General features: G+C 38.8%; 1 protein-coding gene across 5 annotated transcripts; it reads right to left on the bottom strand.

Annotated features, from left to right (window-relative positions):
* Window positions 1–1,428: 1,428 nt before the first annotated feature.
* Window positions 1,429–21,166, bottom strand: LOC109044435 (uncharacterized). Of its 5 annotated transcripts, none has more exons than XM_019062154.2 (6): window positions 19,666–21,166; window positions 11,156–11,254; window positions 10,100–10,224; window positions 7,121–7,312; window positions 5,978–6,076; window positions 1,429–4,903 (listed from the first exon to the last, which is right to left on the bottom strand). In XM_019062154.2, exons 1-6 carry the CDS (start codon window positions 19,751–19,753, stop codon window positions 4,784–4,786), a joined length of 723 nt encoding a protein of 240 aa, XP_018917699.1. In that variant the 5' UTR covers window positions 19,754–21,166; the 3' UTR covers window positions 1,429–4,783. The 5 variants fall into 5 exon arrangements, with proteins under 5 accessions (XP_018917699.1, XP_018917700.1, XP_018917701.1 ...); XM_019062155.2 differs by lacking the exon at window positions 19,666–21,166 and adding an exon at window positions 18,156–18,430; XM_019062156.2 differs by lacking the exon at window positions 19,666–21,166 and adding an exon at window positions 17,940–18,149.
* Window positions 21,167–21,370: the final 204 nt, after the last annotated feature.

Here is a 21,370-nt window from a genome sequence, read left to right as displayed (position 1 = left end):
GCCCGGTGTGCGTCGAGCTTGGGTCACTTTTTCGATACATGTTCGATCCAAAATGGCAGTGTGGAATACGTAGTAATTCCTATCTTATATGTTTACATCGGACGGCCGGGTCCCCCGAAGACAATCGATTATGTATCGAAAAAGTGACTCGGCGTCACACAGGAGTCTCGGAATTCGAGACCTGGAAAATGCCTAAAAGTGGCGCCAGCTCCCCCACTTACATCACGATTTATGCACTCTATGTAGTCGTATCAAGGAGTCATTACCAATATCATTGTCCTGCGCTGGATATCAATATTGGAGCGTTAAGGAAAAAGGGCCGCATGAACTCTTGAGCGTTGCCAAATTTCCTCCGATCAGTTACGAATTTCCTGGGAAACGTGTGAGCTCATATTTTTAAATTTTCAGGAGTCTTCTGCCCAATGCATTCTGCTTTGTAATTCTGCAAATTCCAAGAAAGTGTATTCCTAATTTTCCAAAAAATAATGTTTTATCCGAATAAATTTGGTAACTTTTGGATCTTCAAACGCATTTTTCCGCCGCGGCAGCCAAGCCTGGCACGACTGGTTTGGAACTCCTTGCGCGTAAATTTTGTAACGCTCTATCACGAATATGATAGCTAGGTCACAATGTCAGCCACAGTCTTAATCTCCAAACATAATATAAACCGATGAAATATGACCCCAGAAAATTAAAATAAATAAATAGAACGATATCAAAACATTAGCATTTTTAGGAGTAAAAAATAAAAATTATGCAATGTTGCATTGCCAGAATGAGCTTTGAACTTAAACGAAAACTTTCCAGGGAGTATCTTTTCATCATAAAGTTTTGTTCGGAAGTTTGGGACTGATTTGGACGAAAAAGCTAATTTTCGGGGTCAAAATCGAAAGTTCTTCGATCGGGATGAAATGGAGCTAATCCCATTAGAAATGAGCAGCTGAGTTCGATTTATCGGTTTAAAATGCTCCAAGAGTTTATTGGAGCTCACAACTGTTTGATAAGTGGGTGAATCTTCGAAGACGGTCAAAAGCAATCGCTTCTCGGCTTGGAAAGCCACGAGGAGCTTCCAGACCAGGTGCAATCAATTCTGCGCCTCCAATAACGTAGGATTTGACACTAATCTCGAAACTTTTTTCCCCGGCCAAAATTGAGAATAATCAACAGAAAAATGGACCAAAATTTTGGGGTCAAAACCAGAAGTTCTGCAATCGGGCTGATACCAAACGAGTTCGCTTGGAAATCTCCCGAGAAGTTCGACTTTCTGGTCGGAAAACCTCCACGAGTCCGCAGGACCGAATCTAATTTGGTTGCAATTAATTGCAATACCATGGTAAAAATATGCCATCGTGCCGGAATGTTGTGTATGTTGACTATTCACTGATTGAAGGAGCTCTTCTTGTTGAAATAAAATTGAAACAGGTTGCATTATTTTTTGCATCGCAGATCGTCTACCTTTTTCACACATGGAAATTATTTTATTGATAGCTTTACAATATTTACACTACGATTACACACGATTTACACTGGCAGTCCCTCATAATATTAAAATGAGACATGGGACAATTGTGAAACGCCTCCAAAACCAAATAGCACAGATTGCAAATAATCGCAATTACATGTTAAAATTATCGCCATTATGCCGGAGTCCTGAGTATGGCGTCTATTCGCTGATTAAAGGGGCAAGAGACGAGGTTTTTATTGAATAAACATAGCGTTCGAGCGAGGCCGCGTATACAGAACTAAAGTAAAGCCTACACGCTTTGAGCTGCTTCGCAGTTAGAGGAATTTTGCTGACGCTTAAGAGGAAATGACGCTTGCAATCCAGTCGAAGCGTAGATGCGACGATGCGACGGTGCCACATAAATTATTTTTAAGTCCTTTTACAACACCCTCCCTTAATTTTTGGGCATTTTGTCGCCTTTTCTGCTCTCTCTCTCAATTTTTTATGATAACCCCCAAAAAAATTATTATATTTTTTCCGCTCCCTTACGAGGAGCCCTAACGTTTTTCCATCTTTCAGGAAACCTGACCATCGCTTTACAATGCAATCTTAATCTATATTGTCTGTTCCCACTGAAAAAAATGAGTTAGCGTCAGATGACTAAAAATGGTTTCTATACACTAACTCAAATTGTGTGATTTGGACACACATGATTTTTGGTTTCTGTACACTAACCACTATTAGTGCTGGAAACTAATTCCGCTACTCTAATTCGCATTCGGTAGGGTTGGGTCAACCTAACCTCAAAACTGAGAGAGGAGAAAACGGCTTAGCGAATGATAACTGGACAATACTTTCAGGAAAAGAAGTTTTTTTTTTTTTTTTTTTTTTTTTTTTTTTTTTTTGAGAGCTTGCGCACTCTAGGTATAGTTCATTGGCCTTAGTCGTGTAGACAAACAGCCACCGCTAAATGATGGGAAGATTACAACAACAGTAGAAACAGAAGTACAAAGGAAGAAACGAAGGAAGAACGAAGAGAAACATCCATGCCACTCCACGGTGACAAGATCTGAGACCATCAAATCTTGCCACCGAGGCCGGGATTCGAACCCGGGACATCTAGGTCTGTGATCAGTTGCGCTAACCACTGGACCAACCGATGTCGGCGTCCGAACACTTGAGATATTCTTTTGAAATTACGGGAGAACACGAACTATAGAAGTAAGCAGTAAGTTCACAGATTTTCGTAAAAATATAAACTGAACGCGGAACGCTTTAATCGCAATTTAATATAGAAGATTGACGACTCCAACGAATATCATGCTTGTTTACGTTTTGAATTGAACAGACGATTTCTAACCTTAACAGGTTTATTTATGTTGCTTTCGAACGTTTTCAAGAAAGAGAGGACACTATAAATCATACCGGGAGTATTTACATTGTCAAACGAGCCCGAAATTTCACATTTTAATTGATTTTCACGAGCTGACGCGATTGAGGCTGTTGTACCGACGCCACTTTTTCGAAACTAAATAAATGTAACGGACAATGTGGCAGTTAGTGTTGAGGGCGAATTAGTTTGACCCGAAGGTGAATTTGTCTTACCACAGCGCTAATTTTACAGCTAGTGCTGTTTTCCAATTCTGGTTCGCGCTCTAGTAAAGTCAAGTCAGCGTATGAAGCGAATTGATTGGTGCTTCAGTACAATAAATTAGTTCTGAAGCCTAATTTTGATTCTACTTGGCGAGAACCAACCAAATTAGTTCTCAACGCTAACTACTTTTTTTTCAGTGTCTAGTCAAAAAATTAGTCATTCTTACAATGTAGTCCTTTAGTATAAAAAATATCATTTCTTAGAAATTTTCAAAGAATATTATATATGAATATATTTATCTTTATGAACTTCATCACAATGAAATTGAAGTCGCTTGCAATATTTTTTTGCATCGCAGATCGCCGACCTTTCTCACATATGGAGATGATTTAGGTATCCAGGGACGGATTTAGGGGGTGGCCACATGGGCCGCGGCCATGGCGGTGAATTTAGGGGGCGGCAAATGTTGTAATTTTTTCAAATGTAGGTATCAAGAAAAAAATCTGATTCAGAAAAAACATCACAAACGAGAAAAGGCGCAAAACCTCTCATTTCCTGAGAGTTAAAGTATAGTAATTTCTAATTTGTTCGTCTTTCGGTGATACAGGAGACAGATCCTTTCATTAGTCTAGTTGAGAGAGAAACCAAGCACGCAATTTGGCCTGGAGCGGGGGGGGGGGGGGCGCAAAGAGCAATGATGACGAGGACTTGAGATGGAAAGGAGAAGCCCTCGGCGCGCCGGTCAGCATGATACACGTATGAGCGCCTACAAGACTCCATGAATACTTCACACATTGTGCCAAACGTAGCGCGGTCAGCAGCGGTCGGCGGGAAACGCATAGCGCCTACAAGACTGCATGAATACTTCACGCATTGCACCAAACACAGTGCGGTAGACGCGGTGGCGGAAATTAAAATCTTTAAACCACATTCAAATTTATTGTTTCATAATTTTTTCGTTCTTTTCCTATAAATTAAATGCCTCGTCGACACAGAGATAGGTTTACGGAACTTAATTTTCGCGCAAAGTTCCGTGAACTTTTGCTAGTGTTACAGGGTTTTCACAAAAAATGTGCTCAACACGAGTAAACACGTCTTATGCACCCCTCCTCCTCCGGCACGTTCACTTGATGGTTTGTATCGATGTTTCAAAACGAATGAGAAGGGGCGGCAAAATACAGGCGGTCCATGGGCGGCATGTAGGTAAATCCGACCCTGTTGGTATCTGATCATTTATTTCATTGATCTTTTAAAATTGGCATTTACTGGCCAAATGACGTGACAATATTGCAATTTTATTGCATTAAATTGCAAAATAATTTCAGTATATCCGTTGCATTGTGCTATTTGGGAATGAGACAACTCTAAGTTTTATCATCGATTTGAGCGGCACAACGCTTCTCCTCTCTCCTAGCGTGCACTAAAAAACAGGAGCTTAAATTTGCCGCCAAGAAATATTTTTTCTTGAACCAAGAATGTTTCTGCTTAATTTAAGCTACTTTTGTGCTTAACCTAAGCTTTTTTTATCCTTGTTCCTAGAATAAAAATCAGCTTGAATCAAGATACAAAAGTGTCTTGGCGGCAAATTTAAGATTTTTATTTTTCAGTGTGCATGCATAAGTTGAAATCGTCGGGTCACACGAACAACATAACATGAGGGGAGGAGCGAAAGTAAATTTGGCTTTTCCGTTTCCCGTTAAATTGTCTGAAATTCAATAGAGGATGAGGTTGATCGAGATTGGGCGTCATGTTTCCAATGAGTTTTGCTCCTCTGGCGTCGGGCTGTGTAGAGAGGATGCACTGTTGCTTCTTTTCGACATGCTCGACCGGAGGATTCGAACCTCTTTCTCCACCTCTTCTTTCCTCTGGAAGATAACAGGCATAGCAATTTTTATATTATTCTTTCGGAAGAAAAAACTGACAAGTGCCCTTCTTAAACGTAATGGGTCAGTTTTTCGCAAAAAGTTATTATTTTAGCAGAAAGAATAAAAAAAAAGACAAAAAAAAGACAGGTTGATCGCCTGTTTTTGGGAAATCATCCAAGACTTTTGGACGATGAGCTTTTGGACCAAAAACTCATCAAGAAAGATTAACGTACGGTTTAAAAAAAAAAAAAAATGATATCTACCAACTACTTAACCATGAAATGAGCAAGAACAGTGTGCTACCCTTGATTAGGTACATTATTTTGTCCATAAATTTACAGAAATAATTCAAACCGTGTAAATTACACAAACAGAGACGCACTATTTCTAGATAAATTAATTTTTAATTTACCCAATTTTTACAAGTCGCACGACGGCAGATTTTGCTTATCAAAACGAACTTATTCAGGAAACATGACTAGCGATTTGTGTCTAAACTATTCAATTTTAGTATATCTTCAAAAACATGTCGTTGCTGGACGCAGAAGACATTTTCAGATGACAAAACTATCGGAGAATTCGAACGAGGCACCTATTTTTGTGAAGCAGCTGTTTCTTTACCTAAATTGTTTTCGAAGATACCATCAAGTTTTTGAATTTATGGAAAATTGAATTGACAAATGAAATCCAATCAATTCCTAGTGCAATTATAGCAACTCAAAATAATCTATTGGAGTTTAAAGCTGTCTCCGCGCAGTGCATCGCATTCGCCGTAAGTCGCCTTCAATTCAGAATATAGGCAAAATTACTTCCGTCAAGCTCGAGGAGTTATCTGCTCGAGGTTTGAAGGAGTCTAAATTTAATCCGACCTGGTTTCCTAACCACAATGCGGTCTAATATTTACTACTAAACCGAAACGAAAACGAATTGATTTTGTCTATTTTACAATTTATTAAGAGGATAAACTTCTCCAAACCTGTCTTTTCTTATTTGTAATGTTCGTTTCGCTTGGTTAGGCCATCTATAGATAATTTTAGAAACGGAGAGAGAAAAACGGAATCTGATTAAACGTACCTTCATTTCAGAGAGTAACTTCAATTTCGTTTTATTGAGACGTGTTCTCAGGACTTTGATTTCGTCTTGGAGACGACTGGCGATTATTTTATAATTAGCCTGAAAGTACAATAGCAAAGAAAAGGCAATTAATTAAGGAAAGTTAAATTGAGTCCTCGGAGCGTTGGCGCCGAAAAACCGCTTAAATCGTCTTCCTCATTTGATCTTTTGAGATTTGGAAGCCCTTCACGCAGGTTTTCAGCTCTCTCAGTAGCTTTGAGAAGATCCTCAGGCCTTTCCCAATCACGTTTCGTCTTTGAACATTGCGATAGTGCAAATACCAAAACAAGTATCTCGGTTTGCCATGTTGCGAATCTATAATCACATTTTATTTTTCTGTGGAAGGTCGATCAACGTTTTTGCAAAAAAAAAAAAATGTATTTAATCGCTTTACGTCGTTCCAAGAATATCCCCTAAAGATTTCGCGCAAAAATGTCGACCAGTATTCTTATGAAAAAATTAAGTATGAGTGGAAATTTCCAAACGCCGATATGATGATTTATGGTTTGAAAGCTTCACAAATCGACTATAGTCTCTCCGCAATAAGTGAGCAATGAAAATTGGCCGGTTACATCTCGTTCCAGAATCGTGCAGCAAAATCGGTTTCTGCTTTTAGATGTCCATGCAAAAACTGATTAAATCTTTCAAATACCAAGTTTCTCTGTTGAACATCACCGTTCGAAATAAGCAGTTGAAGATGGCATGGGTAATACCTAAAATTTAACATCAGAAGGTAAGCTAAAACTCAATTGAACAAAAATTATGCAGGAAAGCATTAAGATTGAAATATTTATACTTATATATTAATCATCAGATTTAATATGCATTGATTATACATATTCATGTTATATGTAAATATTAAAAAGTTAAACAAATTATTAAATTAATTAAACTAGAAAATTTTACTAAAAAGGTACCATTTTACCATTTTTTCCATTAATACCACCACGCTAGTTTGCATCCGAAAGTTTATTTTTTACACTCTCAATCAATTACATTTCATTCTCTAAATTTCGTAAACTTTCACAATGGTTAACCTCTGAAATTTTAGCATAAGCACCTTATGAGTGCTTATCCCATTCAAAAGTCCGAAGAAATTCTCACCTTTCTGGAAGGAACGTCAGCCTTGTGCCTAGTGGAAGACTCATGAGCTAGGTCGTTGAGTTTGAAAACCTGCCCTTTGCTCTGCTGCTCTACAGCTTGGGCAATCTGATCTCTCAGCCCTTTTAGTTCTTTTTCTAGCGTTAGGTTCTTCTCTTTTAAGTTGTTGATATTCTCCTCCCATAAGCTTTGTACCTAACAGTCAACACACTTGTAACTTCACAGAGGAACAATAAGAAAATTTAAGTATGAATCAATCATCTGGAAAGAAATTAGGATATTGAATCAAAGTGCCGGTATCAGATAGAATATTTAAATTAATATACAAATCTAAATATTTTGTTACTTAAGTGTTTTATACTTGAAATTAAAAAGAGTAGTCTGATTAGTCCGATCTTGGTCGTTAAAAACATGCGTGACGATTTCTCGACTTCGGAACGTTTGTTTGGACTGCCCTTGCTATTTATTTCAGAGCCTGAGGATGTTAAATAAACTGCAGGGACAGTAGTGACAAGCTTTGAGGTCGTCAAAAATTGTTATATTTACTTTAAAATCGACAGACATTTCACTGCCAAATTAAATGTGCACTGGAAGATTATAGTATCGCATGGAATGAGATATTCTACCCTCGCTTATAGCTCGATAAATGCGCCTTCACTTTCTTAGTGCCAACGTCTGGATGCAATAGTGCATACACACGAAATTGCAGGCGCTCTGGTTTTCCTAATTTCAATGCCTAGCCCTCGCTTCAAATTTTTGCGTTCAAGTGAATGTACTCGTGTTGCTTGTACAATCACGTTGACCATTGAAACACCTCTGAATTTGGATGAGCCAAACAGTATCGCTGTGGCATTGCCAAGTAGTACGCTTTTTAGAAATTTTATTGTCAACAATTTGTGGAGGTGATATTTGTAAAACTGCGTGGAACCGTTTTCGCTAGAACATTTTTCAAAATTTAAGTGTGACCAAAAAAAAAAAAAAAAAACATTCAGCCATGATGTGTCGTTTCCTAGACGAAAAAGAACATTCATCTTCCAACTTGCAAGTGATATTTTTACTAGGGAACTGTTCGGCATTTTCTACTGATACTTTCAATAATGTTTCCTCCGATTACACGCGAAAATTAACCTCATCGATAGAAATGACACACATACTTTTCAAACAAAATTGACTTGTTTGAGTAAATTTTTCATCTCTTTATCCGGGAAACGTCGAATCCTTAAACCAGGGGCGAATCCAGCAATTTAGCAACACATGATTTCCTTCATTTAAACCTATGTGAAATAATCGATTCTTGTCGGAGCACCAGGCCCCTTCAAGAATCGATACATTTTTTTCAAAGGGTAAATGGAGAAAAAACAATGTTGCCAATTTGCAGGATCCGCCAATGCCCTGAACACCACATTACACAAGTATTAAATCTTATCACCGTATTCTTCGTTCTGGAAAATTTATCTCTCGCCAACTTACAGCCTTTTAATTTTCATAAATCGATATTAAAAAAAAAGAAAAAAAGAAGAAGAAAAAAAAATGGAGCCAAGATCTAAGTATTTGTTAAAACTTTAGTTGCTTTTTACTAGGACGGAAGTTTTGTCTCCTTCCTTGAAGCGTAGCAAAACGAGGATACTAGAGTGCACGGAATGCAGCAAAAACCCTTAGTAGCTCCTTCCGGCAGGCGCACGTCAGTTGTTTTAATGCAGCCTAAAACTGTAAGTAATTGAAAGCCTTGATCCGTATTTTACGGAAGCCCGAAATAATAATCGTGAAACATATTGGCTCCAATGCGGAGCGAATGGAAAACCCTCACGATCGCAATTCCTTAGCCAGCATGCAAATACTGTATCGAATCACGGCATCAGGTCTAAAAATATTAAAAAGGAGCCCAAGATGATGTATCATTGAGACACTCCGCGATTAGCACGACAAGGAAGTTGCCAGTTATGCGATAAATCCGTCTTTTGCCTCCACTCTCTGACGATTTGCTTAACTGTGCTAAGATAAAATTATTACATAGAGATTATTTAATAGGTATACTACTTGGCATTTAAGTAAAGGTAGGTTGTATGAAGATCGCAACCTTTTAATCTCCACGCCACCCCACCTTTATCGTCACCTTTTCATCATTTGAACGTATTTCTGCCAAACAGAACTATGTGCATTAAGACACGAACCCTGAGACCCATAAGAATACATGCATAACAGGGCTCACTTCATAATGCACATAGTTCCGTTTGGCAGAATTCCGTCCATTTCTTTCTTCGCCTAGACTTAATAGCTTCGAATGTCGTGTCACTGAAATCAACACTGGACTGAGTATTGAAGTATAGCTCTGACAAAAATCTTTACTTTTCATTTCTTTAGATACTTGGTAAATTTGAAGAATGTAGGATCAAAAATGCACCCAGCTAAGTTTAGACGAAATTAAAATACCTAATCACAATACTTCTTAAGCTGTATTCAAATGTATAAGAGGCTGACACTTTCTTTGTGGGGTCTTGAGAAAGTAAGCAGCCCTCAAAGTTTTGAAAATTTCAAACTGATACGCTTCGACCGTGAAAAAATTGTCATATGCGATGGTCATTGCTGACAATTTAAAAATGTGCCTCCTCTCAACAGAACTGTATTCTTAAAATAAGACAGCTATTCCACAGATACATTTTATGAGGCTAAAAATGTGTATACTTTGAAAGGGAATTATGACAGTGGAAAAAAGTCAAAATCAACAGTGCATCGAATTATCCAACACATGATTTATTAAGATACTACCTTGCCGATATGATTACACCCCTAAAATTTTTAGGTTTGATTCATCTCAACTCAAACCTTTTCTAAAACTTCAATTGAGTAATCTATATCCGTTCAAAACAAAGTGGCAGTTTTTAGTTATTTTTTGACGGTTTGAAAGTGACTCTAGGTGCAGTTTTGATCCTTTTTTTCTTTTTTAAAATTTAGGCGAAAAAGCTGACGAGGTAAAAATCTTACCCTCAAGTGGGCTTCTTGTACCTGGTTTTGAAGTTGGTTTACTTTCTGCAGTAAAACGTTGTGTTTTTGCACTACTCTTTGCCGCTCATGAAGCACCTCATTTATTTCGGATAAAAGTTCAATTTCTGTGAAACAAACAAACGAATAAGGAATAAGAGAGAAGAGCAAAGAGACAAGCTAAAACGTGCATACCCAGGTAGCAGTGATCCCTAAGAGTTGAGAATGCATCACGATTTTATTGACGTCGATTTAGTGTGATATTATCGGATAAAAAATAGCAAAAAAATTGCGATATCTTCACAAATATTTGCCATAAAACGCGATTTTATCGATGGCGATTTACCGCGATAAGTTAAATTAAGGGAACGCGATGTTATAGAGATAAGATTCCGACAAGATCGAGGATAATCGCTTAGATGTTGATGATCCTAGCGATTTTATCGCCAAAAAATCGTAAAAAAGTCGCAACTTAATATCAGCATATCGCGATTTTTTCGTTGAAAAATGCTACTTGGGTAATAGTTTAAGTCAAATAATAATTCTATAGAACTTCGGTCGTATTATTTTCCAAATTTCCTACCTACTTCAATCTACTCGTATTTTTTGAGAGGATAATCAAACACCCTTCCTTCTGAAAGTCTTAAACTTTGGTTTCACAATGTGATGAATATCTCTATGGATAGATTTACAAAACGTAATGATTATTATGTTTTCTCGTTAAATATATTAGTAAATATTTAGATCTAAATTATATATTTAATAATGTTTATAATTAATAATTATATAAATTATTTCTATACATTTTTATATATATTTAAAACTGTAAAGATAAATTGGACTACATTTTGCAATTTGGACCTATAAATTCTGGCTCATCTGAAAAAACACTTATGTGCATAGGGAAACTAATGGCACATACGTTGTTTTTAAACCGGGCCGGAATTTATAGTTCCTAATTGCAAAATGTAGTCCAATTGCAATGCTTTTCTCTTGTATAAAAAAGTAAACCCTCGGGTTTGGAGTATGGTTAATGGATGTTGGATTCAAGGAGCTCACTTTGTGTATTCTCGATAAGTCTTGCCTCTGAGTCAGTACAGTTTTCGGGCAGTTCCATCTCATGTTTTTCTCTTCTCGGACTGAACGTCACCTCGGTTTCTGAAAATATATAACATTATTAGAGGAAGGAAATTAGTTGCCTGGAAGTCTCATTATTGTAATAACGTTTAATAAAAAGTTCTGCTAATATCAATTGGATTTTTACTGATTTCAGTTGAAGCTTCGGCTGCGAAACTGCTAATTGGACCGCGTTAAACAGAAAGGAACCAAGCAACATCAGCTATTGTCAAATTTAACAGGGGAATTTGATTTTTTACGAGAGAACGTTTGTGAGGATTCCTTTGAAAATGTTAAGGAATTTGCTTTGTATTATGGAGAAAATTCATAGAAATTTGCACAAAAATCCGCACAACCGTTTTCATGTAAAAATTTAAATTGCCCGATTGAATTTGCCAATAGCTGACGTGGCTTGGTTCCTTTCTGTTTAACGCGGTCCAATTGTCCACTAGACAAGGTACGAATTTTAGCATTCTGATACATGTTTCTTAACCTTGTGCATTCACTTAAGTAGTGCTTCATGTCTATAGTCTCGTAGGTGCCAATAATGCGTTTCACGCCAACTGACCGACTGCACTGCTTTTGGCGCAATGCGAGAAGTATCCATGCAGTCGTGTAGGCGCTAATACGTGCGTCATTCCAACCGCACTGTTTGGTGCAATACGTGAAGTATTCCTCCAGTCTTGCAGGCGCTAATATGCGTCAAACGTCGGACGCACTGTGTTTGGCTTGATCATTCGAGCCCGCGTTAGAATAATCGCGGCATCGAATAATGGGGCTAAGGAGCCCATGTTGTGTGTCGACGCCGTATGAGCATTCCAACGTTGTCGCGTTTCTCCCTATAAAATATTTTCCTGAGAAAGTTTAGAAGAGTTCTCTATATTCGCTTTTTCAGATTGAATGCACCATTAGACAAAGCACGAATTTAAGCATTCTGATACATGCTTCCTAGTCAAAATTTCACGCAGAACACAATTCTTGCATCAAACTTTACCGAAATCAACTCCTAACTAAGATATTAACGTTTTAATTTTGCATTGGTTACATGCAATTTGAATTGCTCAGTCATAAGAAACACAGTACTAATTATTAGAGGTTGAAAATTAGTTGGGTGGAAGTCTCATTATTTTTGGTGTAGGTATTCATCTTTACCGGAAGTTTGTCAGGTAGATCGATTGCAAATATTGGTACAAAATAAGTCCGTGTACAATTGTACATCGGGATGCTTCAGAAAAAGCATATCTGTATGAGGAATGGATAGGATGATAGAACGTTTCTATCACGCAGAGGCTTCGCACGAGGGAATTTTCTTGCCTCAAATAGAGGTTAGGAAACGCAAGAGGAAAATTAAAGTACTCATATTTCCACTCGTCATGAAGTCGTGTTCCCCATTTAAACACGTGTATTTCATCAGAAAAAAATAGTTTTGAATCAATTGGACTACAATATAAAGACTGAGTATAGACTGAATATAGAATAGGTATAGGACTTCTATTTTGCGATAAGGAGCTACTATTTTTGGCTTATTTTAGGAACTACACATTTGCCGTTTGATTCCTCGTGCAGATAGGTACTTTCATCGAACAGTCAGAAATATTAGTTCCTAATAGCAAATAACGTGGTCCAATTGGTGACATCCCTAGTTTCCATTGGTAAATGTAATAATGCAACATACTTCTAGGCACTTGCATTTTTTTTTAATAATTTTTTTTTTTTTACGGAACTAGCTTTTTACTAGGATCATGTATCAGAATACTTAAATTCGTACCTTCTCTGATGGTCCATTGTGACTGTAATTTAATATTTTCGTTGCACTATACCATTCGTGACCTTCATAATCTTCTGAGACATCCAGTGTGTAAGTATACCTACGCAAATGAAAATGAAAATGGTGCGGAAATAACGTCCACTTTGAATGAAACTTACTGATTGGAGAACGCATTTTCCTCCTACGCGGGGTCAAAAAATCGACTGTAATAACGATTTTCGAATCGCCATCCGAGCCAGTTACCTCGACCGGCATTGCTGGGGTTTCTATCATCCTCCTTTCGCAAAAAAGCAATTACTGTAGTAGATGCTATTCTCGAGGAGCACAGACGTAGATGCTTCAATCCTCAAGAGCCCATAAAAGGTTCAAACAGTTACTTCACTTGCTTCCAATGCTTCCTACTCGTCAAGACTTTCAGTTTTATTATCACCATCAATTAGAAATACACTCTAAAAAGGATTCCTGGGTTGCCCTTTGGCGTGGCGAAGCTAAGAGACCTCAAATATTTTAAAATGTTTAATGTAATAGCGTGGGTTTTATCAAAAGTGTCTTTCATAACAACATTTTTCTCGCTTTGAAAGGTACAGCCAAGTACTACGTTTTTTGATTTTTACAATTGTTCACTGTTTTTATCCAACTGAGGAGGGCAGAGTTTTCAGCCGAAACGTCTTGGCGGTATTTATGTGAAAATTAGCCTCATTATCCGCTGTTTAAATTGTTATAACGAGCGGGAGCGTAAGGTACACAAAATCTACTGGACAGGTAAAAGACGAAAAAACGTTTGTATTATCACAAAATCACGTGTTCCAATTCAAGATCTAGAAAATTGTGGAATATACCAAGCTCGGCTGAGAGGCACGAAACAAGTTCTCGAGTTTGAGTGTCTTTAAGAATTTAAGTAGGATCTGATGGATCTTTAGATCTTAAGTTATTAACCAGAAGAGATAAATTAGAATTTTTCAGTAGATTTTCAGTAAGATATCTTATATTGCATAGTTCTTACAACACCTCAGAATGATAGCACGCGGTTTTTAAAAGCCCTGATGGTAAACTTGGTTGGCTCCCATAGTTTGGACTCAATTTTGGCAAGCTTCAATGACCCGACACTCTCCTCAACAGTTATACTTATTTATGGGTGTCTAACAATTGGATTAACTTCCAACGCGTGTTAATTATGATGATCGGTTGCAACCGACGGAAATTCACTGAAAAGTAGCGAAACCACAGGCGCGGAAGACTCGAAGAAACCGAGACGCGTGGAATGTGGAACTTCCAGAAAGAAATGAACAACACGTCGGGAGAGCACTTCATCCAACTATGATGCACTGTTTATTATTCTTTATTGACGTTTCCCCTGGGTTAAGGCCTCCCCCGCCCGCCCCCGCCTACACGTACTATTTACCTTTGGAAAGTTTGGCGAACGAGCAACACGGAATTCCCACACACACATTCCGGACTCCGGCGGCTGTCAGTTTGTTTGAAAAATGCACGTGATTCTAACTAAGGCGTGTGGCAACTTGCATGGGAGGAGTTACCTATCTTGCACGTTTTTTAAAGTCTCCTCGTGATGAGTCTAAGGGCATGAGCGGAATGATAGGGAGGAGAAGGACCTGACCCCCCCCCCCCCCCACAACCAATACCACTATAGAACAGAGTGATGAATGGATGAATTTTTTTACCATCAATTTAAATGAGAATAATCAATGCAGAGTGTGCTAACATTTCAAAATCATGAGTTAAAAAACGCTAAACATTAAAGCCTGACAGAGCGGAGCGGCGCGTGCTGCCAGCGCGAGAGGCTCACTGGCGCCTACAAACCTAAGTGGATACTTCACGCATTGCGCAATGCTTGAAGTATCCACTTAGGTTTGTAGGCGCCAGTGAGCCTCTCGCGCTGGCAGCACGCGCCGCTCCGCTCTGTCAGGCTTTAATGTTTAGCGTTTTTTAACTCATGATTTTGAAATGTTAGCACCCTCTGCATTGATTATTCTCATTTAAATTGATGGTAACAAAATATGTATCAATTTATCAAAGGAGAATAATAATATAATGTGTGTTTTTTAAATATTTGTGGTTCCGTGTCAAAAATGATTTCCAAAGCACTTTAATTTTTTCTTTTACATTTTGTGCTTTTATTGTGCTGCAGCGAGGTGTACGCGCAACCAAACGCTCAACAGTTGACGTATTTGACTCTAAAAGATCGATGTACAAATGGGTTAAAACTAAAGATTGCGTACTTCTTGGTTTTTTTCCTCTTTTATTCATTTTTGCAGTTTCTGTCGGCACAACTGCGGCTCATTGAGATTAATGTCGCTTGGAAAAGGTTTTACAAATATTTGTCACATTTTAAAAATATGAATGGTTCCAAAATGAAGTAATAATTTCGTGAAGAAAAAATTAAAAAAATACAAAAAAGTACCTATACATATATAAGGTATATTGTACATTCAATATTTTAAGGAAAGAAATAAAACCAAATAATTACCCATGACAATTTAAAAAGATGATTCAAAAGGAGAAAGTAATAACATTTCATTAGAAAATAAGCAACCATAACAACACCTCCTCCTCTCTCAATTTCTCATTTCTATATTATCAATATAATTTTACATAACGACTAAAATATAACGCTTGGACCAAGCCACTGTTGCTTATTTCACATGTGGTCGTAAACTACTGGACAAAAAGGTGCGCGGACAAAAAATCGTTGACAAAATGTCCTGCAGCCACTCGATCCACTACGGGGCTATGAAAGCGACTTGTACATATGTGAAAGTAGCAAGTAGTCCTTGCCTCTAAAAAAGTTCTAACACTACGTCGTTGTCCCTCTGACGCAAGGGCGTATCTCAATTTCCACGTGACACCTCTGCTCAATTTAACTCTATGCTTTCTAGAGCTCATTCGGAGACAGAGATACGCCCTTGCGTCAGAGGAGCGACGACTGGAGCCAGTGCCGAAAGACACTCGAGTGGATGACAAAAAGTTGAGTACTTTTTCATGGGTTGCACGGTGCGAAATTACCCCGGTGCGAATTAAGGGCTGCAAAAAACCCCTCCTATCTAGAGTCGCCGCCATTTTTCTGGTGCCTTGGAGTTTCCATAAACGTTCGTATGTATCATTTTCAATTTGCTCTTGTCAAGAAGACAGAATAAGCATAATGGAGAAATGCATGATACACTACGACACTAAGTCTTATGGAGACCCAAAGGCACCAGAAAAATGGCGGCGACTCTAGATAGGAGGGGTTTTTTGCCGACCTTCGACGGGTGTAACCTGCTGTCCTTTCCTTGCTGCTAACATTGCCAACAGTAAACGTTAAAGTTGAGAATATTTCTTCGGATTTAATGTACAAAGTTAGACTCAAAACCGAGTAACTATGGCTACCTAACGATGTAATTTCAGTAAATTTCATGGCGATACAGTCGAAAGCAACATCGTTTTCCGTCTTTTTAAAGCATCTGCATGCAACGGTTAATATGTTTCTGCATCATTGACAGCCATATGAAGCCTGGAGATGGCCAAACTAATCAGAAATAGAATCACTAGTGTATAACGAAAAATATGATAAGCCTTCCTAAAAAATGAACAATTTATTGGAGGGAATTTGGCAACTGTTGAATGTTCATTCGTTGTTTTTTCTTAGCACGTCTGTTAGAGTGATTTTTTGCAGTTAGAATACAAATCAGATATGATTCCTTAATTTAAATATTTTCCTTAAAGTTATCCTCCGTAAAGTTTAAAAATTAAAAACATTAGTTTTCCAAGATATGCATAATTTCTTCCAGAAAATTTGACAACGTGTAGATTTAGTACTACCCACTCACGCAGAGTGGCATCGCATTAGACATCTTATGCAAAAAGGTCATTGAAACCGTTTCAAATGAGAATCTACCTTTTTAGCATGCTAGTTCATCGGAGGTTCACGCGTAGCGACGGCGAATAAAACGCCTTCAATGAATTGAATAGGCACACCGAGCTCCTAGAAGGTCGAATAGTGGTATCACGCGCCTTACAGCACATACCTTCAGATTTTGTATTATGAACCGTATTGTTTTTCGCTGCCGAATCGAGAAAAACCGCTGTATCTGGCACAAATCAAAACTGAGAATAGTTATCATGCGAGCACCAAATTGACATTTCAAGTCCCATATGCTGGGCGCGAGTATTATCTCGATCGAATTTGGTCGTCAAAATAAAAGAGTTTGTATTCAAAATGTCATAGAACAAAAAAGCATAATTTCTCAGAGGCAGATTTGAATCATTTTTCCACACATTTTTCGCTTCAATGTAAGCGATGCGCACATATTAACAAAAAGGCCTCTTCCTTTTCATTTGACCCGGTGTATAATGGTACAATAAGTAATTGAGTAGCCACCATTTGCTTAAAGAATTATGCTCACAACCATCACCACGCATGGAAAAGTGATGTGCCTTACATTAGTAATTCTCGAAGTTCAAAACGACTTAGAAGCTTTACGACATCTTCTTGTTGTCGAAAACGAATGACTTTCACGTATGAGGTAGATATTGCAAATGATCATTTTTTTAAAAAAAAATAATTAATAATAATTAATAATACTTAATAATAATTAATATTACTTTTTATAAAATAGCGGCGAAATTTCAAGCTCAAATTAATTGTCTTCCAGTATGTTGTACCTATTCGCAACATAATCCGGAGGGAGATTATTATCTGAACATGATCACTCATACTCGCTTTCCCGAAAATTTGATTACAAATTTCTCATGGCGAGCTACTTGTGATGCAGACGTCTCATTCATCGATGGAATACTTTTTTATGAGCATTGCAATTTTCAATTACCATTCACGGCTTTTAGTATTATATTGACATCAATATGCCACTTTGTCAACAATCTTATGTTATTCTGGTATACTCATGCTATCCTTTCAAAGGGTAAATTGTGGTAAGAATTCTCGAACGTCGCAAATTGAATTACCTGGTGTGTCAAGTTAAGCAGACCTGTAATTTTCTTCATAACTTGGATTGAAGTAGATTCCTAATGCCTTTGTTCTTTTTCATGTTTTTTTTGTGTTCAGGGTAGTGGTTCCTTTACTACCTTGTAAGAATTAATTGAAAATAAAATACTAGTTAAATCGTTATTGTTTACCGGCCTGCAAGTTTTTGCAATTCCCAGAAAATTATTTATACGAACCTCATGCACCACAACAAGTCCAAACAAACAATCCAAGTTTCTATCTCAACAACACACGCACCAAAACGTCCGAAAAGCAGACCGACCGGTTTCGGTAAACCACGAACGAAAGCCTCATAACACGAGCGCAAAACAGCGGGAACCAGCGAATCGTCTGCGAAAAAAAGTCGACTGAGGTGAGAGCGGGACACGTGCATGGGGCTCGGGCCCCGGGAGTTGTTCCAATGTCTGGCCCGTTATTTCAATGTCTGCCCGTTGTGTCAATGTCTGTCTCGTGCTTTTTGTAGGTTAAGGGATGGCGTGGCTCCGAGTGCCGTCGCAGAGCGCCGTGCAGTCGCTTAAATCACTCGCCTTCGCCGATTCCCTATGCAATATTTATGAATCCTATTAATAGTTCCGCGACTCCACTGGTTTCGAAAGTGATATCCAGGCAGGCGGGGAGGAGAAGAGTATGTTCTAGTGATATATGCCCCAGTTTCACGGAAACGTGTGCTGGAGCAAGGGGAGGGTGATATTAGAAATACAAAGTTTTCCTGAAAAGTACAGAAAAAAATTTCCGAAAAATGCAGTTCCTCTAAAATATTTATTTGAAAGTCTCGCATCTTCGAGATAATTGCGTGAGAGTCCATGACTGCACATATCGTCACCTTCCGGCCAAAGTATATCAAGCGCTATGTGGCGTTTAAAAGTTTCCGCCACCATTTTATTTTTTTACAGAGAAATTGTTCAACAAAGCTTTCCGAAAATTTCACTGAATTTACTTTCTGCTGCCGATAAAATTCGGTGAAATTTTCAAACAAATCCAACCAAAAAAATAAGTCTATATATGCCCCAATTTCACGGAAACGTGTGCTGGAGGAAGGGAAGGGGTGATATTAAAAATACAAAGTTTTCCTAAAAAGTGCAGAAGATGTTCTCTTAAAATATTAATTTGAAAGTCTTGCATCTTCGAGAAAATTGCGTGAGAACGCGTGATTGCACATGTCGTCATTTTCCGGCCAAAGTATATCAAGCGCTATGCGACGTTTAAAAGTTTCCGCCGCCATTTTATTTTTTTACGCAGAAATTTTTCAACGAAGCTGGAGCTTTTTTAGGAGCCAAATTGACTTTTTGCCTCATCACGGCGCATTTAGAGACAAGTTAGACGCAATATGTTTTAGTTACAGAACTAGTTGCTGTAACTTGAGGCGGAATTTCGAAAAATCACCAAACAGAAAAAGTAGGATTTTTTCCTTTTTTTTTGGGGGGGGGGGGAATTTTTAGGGGCCAAGTTGGCGCAGAGCTTTCATTTTTTAGGCGCCATGACTGATCTTTTAGGCGCATTTGGCGCGTTGGCGCCTGTGAGTTTCGATCACTGTTTGTGACATCCATAAGTCGCATTGTCTCAACTCACTCTATGAAGGGACTCTAGCCCTTACGTCAGAAGAGCAGCGACATCACAAAAGCCACCCATGCGCGGAATATGAGGAAATATTTCGTCTTTGCTCAGATGTTCAGGGTTGAAAATTACCTCGGCTGCGGGGCGAGCTTTTGAGGAGAGCGTTGAGTCTCCAGCCGGACCTGAGTCTGTCCCAGCGACTGCGGTCGGGGTTGGGCATGCCGTGCGAAGCTCGCAGCTTGGAATCCACGCCGACGACGCGATGACGCGCACAATGGGTCGAGTCAATGGGAGAAGTCGGACAAAATTTGGAAATTGTAGAAGCTTATAACTCCGTTCATACAAAAATTTGAGATTTTAAAAGTGGTTTCATTAGTTTCCTCGTAAAATTTTCTTCTAGTTGCACCCCTTGAAATTCAAAATGTGACGAGATAAACAGCTAAATTTGCAGTTTTAGTAAAAAATGGCATGTCCGATCTCTCTAATTGACTCGATCCACTGTGCGGGGGGGGGGGGGACGCGGGACGCAGCGTGACAAAGCCCACGGCAACTAACCCGTAAATAAAATTGAGCGCAACTCGAGGGATGGCAGTGCAACGGGCACATGGTCAGGTACTGTTCAAATATTTCACTCCATCGCATCGCCCCGCCGTGTTGCATACCCGCCGATCTGCAGGCGGGACGGACTGCAACTCCGAGACGCCCGCCAGCGTTGCCGTTATGTGCCTCCAGGAAATATTTAATCGGGTGTGTTTCGAAAACCGCCCAACTCCATCACCTACACGTTTCAATGGACCCATTTAGTGACTACTTCATTCGATGTAATATTGAACTCTTGGTTCAAACCAACACGAACCGTTATAACCTCATGTGCGAATTCTTCATGAGTTAATTGTGTTAATTTAATATTTTGTCATTGATCTATCATAAATCAATTAAAGACTCATTAAACAAGAAAACTTTCGATTGTAAGAAACACTGGGACGCATTTTACCACCATGGTGCAAAGGGCGCGAATCAGAGACAAGGTTCTGTGTTTGTTTACATTTGAATCAAGGGTTCGATATTATATCGAGTTAATAGCCTCTGATTCAGTCAATTAAAGTTATTATTTGAGGCCTTATGACGTAGCTCCTAACTTCAGCTGGGTTGCTCATGTATAGCTCTAGAAACACCATAACGAAAGACAAACGGAAACAACACAACATGGAAATAGAGCAAAGGTTGGAACGCGCGTTGTTGACGGCGCAGAGATCCAACTATTCGTGCTTGATGGATGTCCGTGTTGCGTCTGAAAATTTGAAGGCGCGATGGCGCAAGGCGGAAACGTGCAACACGTTGCTCTTAGCTGCCAACAAGATGTCGCTAAGATTCGAGAAAAAATTTAAAAAACGAGGCCTGCTCAAGTCTCTCCTATCTTCGGCTGGGTCACTCAAGTAGCTCTCGAAGTATCACTGCAAATAAGATACACGGAAGCAAACACAATACGGAATCAGAGCAATGGACGCGCGTACGCGCGTGCATGACGGCGCAGAGATACAACTATTCGTGCTTGATGGATGCCCGTGTTGCGTCTGCAAATTTGAAGGCGCGATGGCGTAAGGCGTGAGCTCACCATGCTCCAGCTCTATGCTGGCAATGAGGTGTCACTCAAATTCGGGAGTTTTAAACAATGAGTCCTGAGTACTTCTCTTCCGTCTTAGGCTGTGTTACACTTGATTTTTTCTTCTTTTTCAATTTGACGTCTGATTCTTTTTAGGGTGTACTTTCAGACTTATCTCTCCTTTAAGGCTCGCGTGTATCGGTACATACAACCCGCGAGCCACGTGTTTTGGCA

This window comes from Bemisia tabaci, chromosome 8, assembly GCF_918797505.1.
Source record: "Bemisia tabaci chromosome 8, PGI_BMITA_v3".
In the NCBI taxonomy this organism is placed as follows: Eukaryota; Metazoa; Arthropoda; class Insecta; order Hemiptera; family Aleyrodidae; genus Bemisia; species Bemisia tabaci.
Note: the sequence above shows the minus strand (reverse complement) of the source record. Positions and strands in the feature narration are given on the sequence as shown.